Source organism: Penaeus japonicus, unplaced genomic scaffold, assembly GCF_977035675.1.
Source record: "Penaeus japonicus unplaced genomic scaffold, GWHDUDI00000001_assembly GWHDUDI00000034, whole genome shotgun sequence".
Taxonomy (NCBI): domain Eukaryota; kingdom Metazoa; phylum Arthropoda; class Malacostraca; order Decapoda; family Penaeidae; genus Penaeus; species Penaeus japonicus.
In genome coordinates, this window is record NW_028234436.1 from 10,615,304 (window position 1) to 10,622,803 (window position 7,500).

The 7,500-nt window shown below is 35.0% G+C and overlaps 1 protein-coding gene across 2 annotated transcripts in view; it reads right to left on the minus strand.

The window, feature by feature from the left end:
• The window catches only part of Xpd (general transcription and DNA repair factor IIH helicase subunit Xpd), a 13,170-nt gene that overhangs the window by 4,699 nt on the left and 971 nt on the right, over positions 1-7,500 (minus strand). For both annotated transcript variants that reach the window (XM_043000355.2, XM_043000356.2), the window contains exons 3-12: positions 6,089-6,188; positions 5,269-5,409; positions 4,823-4,936; positions 4,302-4,535; positions 3,154-3,277; positions 2,813-2,909; positions 1,558-1,682; positions 973-1,141; positions 659-847; positions 46-217 (exon numbers count right to left, since the gene is read on the minus strand). In XM_043000355.2, coding sequence (XP_042856289.1) covers positions 46-217; positions 659-847; positions 973-1,141; positions 1,558-1,682; positions 2,813-2,909; positions 3,154-3,277; positions 4,302-4,535; positions 4,823-4,936; positions 5,269-5,409; positions 6,089-6,188 — 1,465 coding nt within the window. The remainder of the gene's footprint in view (positions 1-45; positions 218-658; positions 848-972; positions 1,142-1,557; positions 1,683-2,812; positions 2,910-3,153; positions 3,278-4,301; positions 4,536-4,822; positions 4,937-5,268; positions 5,410-6,088; positions 6,189-7,500) is intronic.

Sequence of the window (7,500 nt, forward strand, 5' to 3'; positions counted from 1 at the left end):
AGAATCATATAACATGAAATATCATTCCTTTTTCCTGGTACTCACCATTGGAAGGATACAAGGTCTAGCAAGTGTCATGGTGAAGGAATTCTGGATTACAGGGTGGAAGTCCAAGATCTTTGGATACATGTCCAGGGGTGAGAGAGTCCCTGAGGTTATGACAACTGTCTGGAACTTCGTGAAGACTGGTTTGATTGCGAGCGACGAATCCAAACACCTTGAATCAAAAGCAAGTAAACAATATTATCTTTGTGAGATAATTTGTATATGACAAATATATAAAAAAAATTGTCTTGATCATACTGAGTTATGCAGATTTTATAGAATTAAACTTAGGCACCTTAGTTTCAAAGGAATGTTTATCAAATGAAAGAATAAGTAAATATTCATGTTTTCTAGTATTCCTTTTAAAACATCTTTTAACCCATCCCCGACGGGGGAATTCTAGCCTTGAATGTCCAAATGCCGGGGCGTTCGAATTATTAGGCCTAAATCAATTGAATGGCTGGCACAATACTGTGCCGCCCGGCAACTGGGCTTTTGAATGCGCGGTACACATGCTGTACCACCCGTCCTGTGTGGGTTAAACTTCATAAATCTTAACTAATCTTTCCTCATTACCTTACAACAAAACTAACAAAAACACACAAAACCTCACCTCAAATACAATATTGGATTGGGAATATTTGGAGCCTTGTCTTCAAAGGGCTCAATAATGACAACAAAACCCTGCAAGTAGGTGGAGACGAGGGTGGCAAAGTGAGCAACAGCGACAAGAGGTGAAATGTCTGATATATCAGTCAACTCTAACGTTCTAACGATGGAAGAAAGGCGTTCTGAACAAAACCTGGGGGAAAAATAAATAAAGCATTATCATATTAAAACAAGCACATTTACGAGTCCTTTTTTTCATCCTCACAAAACCAAAGATGCCAAAAAATCAAACTATAAAAACCAATCAATCAATCACACCTCAGAGGTTTTCGATCAATGAAGCCTCTGTTTTTAAGATCCTTCAGGAGACCAGCTGGGGACTCCTGTACCGCGTGCGCAACAGCCAACCTCATTTTCAGGAAGTCAATCAAACGCCGCATGAACGAGACAAAGTAATCGGCAGACCTGATGTTTCCTGGGATGTTTTCTGAAACAGACAGTTATAATACATAGATATATAAGTGACATAGACTGGATGAATAAAATATTAGATAAATAAAATTGATCAATAAATGTGTATACGGATTATGATCAATAAAGAACCATTTACAGCAATGTAAATGGAGACTGGCAGACTGATTTTCCATTTCCCCTTCTGTACAATTACTGTTTTTCTCATATATGACAGATCAACAGATCTATTCACCTTTATTTGTTAATCTTCTTTTTCTAATTCCTTGTATCTATTCTTATATATATTCATACAAGGAAATAAATCTATATAAATGTGAATATATACACAAAATTACTAACAGAATCAATGAAAAAATACACATATACCTATCAAAACCAATACAGAAACAGACACTCCAGATGGCAAACGCTACAACCGCTCTATCTCACCTTCTAATAAATCTTTTGGCAGAATGGGATTGGCTACAATGTTCTCTTGATTGGCAGCCCGCCGTAGCCCTTCCACCAGACGACTGTATTCGTCTCTTAATCTGTTGCTATCCGACTCTTTTATCCTGCAAATTGGGTATGAGTGTTAGGGCCCAACATGGCTTAAATAAGAGGAATGGCATTCATGAGGAACTTGTAATAGGACTATTTACTCATAACAGATTCAGAATTAAAAATAAGCATCACAACAGAATACAAGATTTACAAAAACGATTCATAAATCCTATAGTCATATCAAGATTCACAGTTCATGGTATGTTACTTAACCCATTCACGACGGGGCTTATATATGTGTGTAATGCTCCTCCCATCGGCTAGATAACAAAAGCGCGCAGTGATTAAGTGCGAGATCTCTCCCTGTGTAACGCCGCACTGCGCCTTTCAGAGCACTTTTCACCCGCCCCATTGAACAGGGTGATAACTGGAGGTTTTTGTATTTGTTTACATTATTTTCACAAGTGAATAAAAATCTGTCTATACAAATGGAACTCTGATGATTATGTGCATATGTAACAATGTAAAGCATACATATTGAGGGAGAGATCTTAACATTCTAGGACGTCACCCGGGGAGAGCGAGATATTACACTAACGTAATAACATGTCAACCGGCGCGAATGGGTTAATCCAGTAAACAACAATGATCCTAACTTTTTTTTTAATGTTAACCCTTTCCAGACGGGGCACACACTAAGTGAAAACCCCTATGCCAGGCCATTGCAATATTGCATTGGAAACGTCACACTGGCATGATGCCCTGGCATCGGGAATTTAGCTGTGTCACATGGGTGTGACGCACTGTCGTCATAGGGTTAATGAGTAATATATTCAATACATGACAATACATTCAGTATCTGTTGTTATCAATTCAGATGGTAAAAAACGAGTGCTAAAGCAGATACTGACTGAGACAGAATGACGAGAGGAGAAAAGGAGTTGGCAGGAATAATGAGCGAAAGAGAAGAAAAGGGAAAATAGAAGGTATACATGGAGAGAAAACTGAAAAAGTTAAAGAATACCTGAGAAAAAAAGAAAGAAAAGGAAAGAAGGAAAAGAAAGAGATAAAAGAAAAAAATCAATAACACAGGAAAGAAATAGAAAAAAAAGTAAATAAACATAACCATGAATATAGGATAAAAACAATAAATAAACAAAAAAAGGAAAAAAGATGAAAAGGAGACAGTCAGTCACATTACCTGGATATATGTTCGTGCAAGCTGTTAAGACTGGTTTTGGCCTTATCCAACACTCTTCTGTTAATATTTATACTCATGGAGTCGATGCAAATATTATCTGGGAAATACACAAGGTATTAATTACATTATTTCAACATTAACAAGACCCATGTAACAATATCCCTATGATTCTCCCCTAGGTCTTACTTTTATAAACTGATTTTTTCCCCATTTTTAAATTTGTCTACTTTTTTAAAACATATATTTCACAGTTCTCTTACATTTCATTTTCAATTTTTCTTTTTTTTTCACTTCTCTACTTTACTCTCTCATCTCTATATCTATTTCTCAAAGTCGCTTACCAATGTTGTGAGCTTCATCAAACACCACACAAGCTTCGCTCTTCATCTCTTTCGATACAATTTCTGAAATCTTCGGATCCAGCATGTAATGGTAACTGTAGACCACAATATTCGCTTGTACTATCTATGGTGTGGCAAAGAAGAAAAGGGGGAAGACTGATTAACATATGATAGCATCATCATTTACATATATGTAAAGCAAAAGTGACAGACACGAAATTGAAGTTAAAAATATAAATCAGGGAAAAATTGATTAACCCACACAGGACGGGTGGTACAGCATGTGTACCGCGCATTCAAAAGCCCAGTTGCCGGGTGGCACAGTATTGTGCCAGCCATTCAATTGATTTAGGCCTAATAATTCGAACGCCCCGGCATTTGGACATTCAAGGCTAGAATTCCCCCGTCGGGGATGGGTTAACATATTATATCATCATCATTATTTACATATGTGTAATGCAAAAGTGACAAACATGAAAATGAACAGTTAAAAAGATAAATCAAATATAACTTGTATATACTCTTGCACATGCTTTTTTTTCATATAATTTGACACAAAGAGAAAAAGAAACACTCACAGACATGAATGTATAAACACAAATATATAAAGATACATTTATTATCCACCCTCCTCCCCCTCAAACAAACACACATACATATTTCTATTCACAAAGAAGAGGGCATCACTTTTATAATCATTGATCATCTTTTTTATAATCATCTCTTATTTTTCACTAATCAATAAAAACCTTCATTCATTAATAATTTTTCACACTAAAAATGACTAATATTTTACATAATCATTATCAATCTTTACATAATCAATAATAATAATATTTCTCATGGCTACTGCTACCCTTTTTTCACAATCAATTACCCTATTTCATCAAAATTATAAGTCCTCATCTTAATCAGTACCATATATACACCAAGCTATATGATGCATTTTTTTCTAAAAAAGAAAAATAGAAGTAAAAGATAAAATAAAATAGGTAAACAAATATATATGTATACTGGTCAAACCCTTGCACAAAAATCACAAAAATAATCTTTATAAAAAAAAAAAAAATTGTGATTCATAACTGGCAAGTCTTATGGGATGTTATCAATCTTCTTCACACTCCTTATTCACTTCCTTATTCACTTACCGCATGCCTGGCTAAGAAGTAAGGGCACCAACCCTTCTGCCGGCCAAATTCCCGCAGGTCGTCAAGGTTGTATGTTCCTGCCGGCAGGGGAAATTCCTTGCCGTGGAGGTCAAACTGTTCAAAGAAGTCACACTGAGGTACAGTGTCATCTCTCTGGGCCCTGGATCTCACATACCCGGCTGTCAGCGCATAGCACCCATTGTCAATGAGTTTTCCTTCCCTTGCCTTGCTGACCTATGACGAGAGATATTAAGTTTTTAAGATACAATATAAAAAAGCAGAGCAAACCCCACTACACAAGAAAATAATGACTAGTCTCTCAAAACAATAATAAAAAAAATATTGGAAACTTCACTAAAGAGAAAATTATGACATCTTAAAATACCAGCAAAAATATTTACAAAAGCATGTCTCAAATAACAAAGCAAACTTCACATCAGAAAAATAGCAAATATAATATCAAATAACATGACTCAGCACCACACATCTATGCAACATCACAACATAATATGGTAACAAACCTCAGGATTCACACACAGATGTTTTCTGGAGGCTAATGCAAGACCAGTAATGTTTGCTGGCTCTCCAGTCTCCTTCTCGATGTAGTTCTTGAGCTTCTTCAACTCTGCAATAACCTGTAAACCAATGAAGAAGTGGTAAATTCATTGCAGATATAGAAACAAGAGAGGTAAAGAGAGAAATATGGATATAGTAAAAGGTAAGAGGGTTAAGAGAGAGAGAGAAAAAACTTTGTTGTCAACTTTAAAAAGAAAAAATGCGTTCCTTAGTCAGAAAAAATGTAGTATCATTCACAAAAAATAATAACCTTGTAAAAAAATAATAATAATACTTTAACTATAACACCAACTATATTATCCTATTATCTATAAAATAAAAGGGAATACTATTATTTTTAAAAATCAAACCTCTAAACCAAACCAAAACAGCGCTAAGAAAAACTTTGTACCTTCTCCAACTCGGGAATGGTTCGGGAGCAGTAGATGAGCTTGGTGAGGTTCTGCGGGAAAGCTCGGAGGTAGGACACGATGAGCGACAGCAGGGTGATGGTCTTGCCCGTCCCTGAAGGCATCTCCAGTATGCAATGTCCCTGAAGTGGCAGAGTTGCGAGTTATATATTTATTTTTAAAATATTTCATTGGATTATTTTAAACACTACAGTTTCTACAAAAAGTCAATCTACTTATCTTCTCTGCTTATACCCATCTAATATACCTGTCTGTCTGTCTTATTTACCTATTATGTATCTAATCTAATCTAACCTATCTCTAACATATTTTTACCTTGCAAAATAACTTGGATCATCATAGAACATCTATAAAGAATCCCAACTACTGAATTTACTACTTTTTTCCATCATTAGGAACAAATGAAATCAGATCATACACAACATATATGAGAACAGAATTTAGAAAGCATTCTTAGTTGCCTTCAAATAGGAAAACTCAAACAAAGAGTATCAGCACCTACAATTTGTTATTGAAATTATTAATACAACTCACTCAAACAACATCACAAATTTAAGTATTTACTATATTCATATATATTCTACATTCATATCATCATAGCTCAATAGACTATAAATAAAATCAATTTTCTTTCTAACAGACAATCAAAGCTTACTAAGATCATCTCAAATAAATATTAACTCTCCTTCACACAAAGAAAACACAAACAAATATATCTTCTTCAAGAGCTCTTCTTCAAACAAACACACTTCCCCCTTCCTCTCTTCCAAAGACAACAAACAAAGATGATTGCCGTTCTACCTTAGCATCAAGACTCCTTTTGAGGTCCAACATGTACGAATACTGCTCTGGGTAGATGAAGTCATAGGGGAAGAAAACCTGCATGCCATCAACGTCCAGCCTGCAAGGTAATACATACATGTGTATATATATATATATATATATATATATATATATATATATATATATATATATATATATATATATATATATAAAATTTTACAACATATTGGTAGAGAAATTGATTATAATGAAACAAGATACTACTAGAGTATTTTTCAAAATTCAGAACAAAATTTTATCCAAAATTGGATTACCAAAAGGGATTATTTCAAACAATGTAATACAAAATAAGGAATAAAAAACAAACATTTCTAATATCTATTTCATATAATGATAAAATTTATATAGTGTTCTGAGAAGGATTATCAGACTAGAATATTACAAACACTTTTTAAATATTTACAAAATGGGATTATCCCTTTTTTTCTACCAAACTAAAATGATGGTGAAAATTAATTACAGTATGATGGTATTTCAAACATAAATCTAATATGACATTAGGAAAGAAAAAAAGGTATTACTAAGACTATTTCAACTAAAATACTGCATACTTTATGCAAGTTAATTTATAGTCCTTATTAATAGTCCTTGTTCCTCTTTATTTATCATAGGTATGCCTGCATATAGCTTAACATTAAAATCTTTAACATGTCAGTTTTGCAATTACCAATCTTGTTATGAAGAAGAAGAAGAAGAAGAAGAAGATGAAGATGATGATGAAGATGGTGATAGTGAATATGATGATGATGATGATGATGAAGATGGTGATAGTGAATATGATGATGATGATGAAGATGGTGATAGTGAATATGAATATGATGATGATGATGAAGATGGTGATAGTGAATATGAATATGATGATGATGAAGATGGTGATAGTGAATATAATGAAGAAGATGATTATGATGATCCACATTTCATGCTCTGATAAAGGCCAACAAACCTCCTCCACATATTCTCTGACAACGTAGACCTCGACAATACTTGGCGATATATCACGAAGGGGGTCAGGTCAACAAGTTCTATCTTACCAAAATATGCCTGATGAAGGTTTGGTGGCCCTTGCTAGAGTGCTGCTAGGTTCAAAGGCTCTGCCAGACAGCCAAGGCAAGTGGGAGTCACGTACTTAACTTTTAACCCATTCATGCCGGGCTATTCCGGCTCTAAATGGTCCGAATGCTGGGGTATTCAAACGCATAAGCCTAACACCTTACGATTCTCGGACGCACTAGCTGTGAACCAACGCTGTACGCCCGCTCACCCGGCACACCAGCCTTGACTAAATATCTCGTCGTCGGCATCTGACTCAAAAACCACTGAACGTGATAGCAAGTCAACCGGCACAAATGGGTTAAACATTTACCACAGAT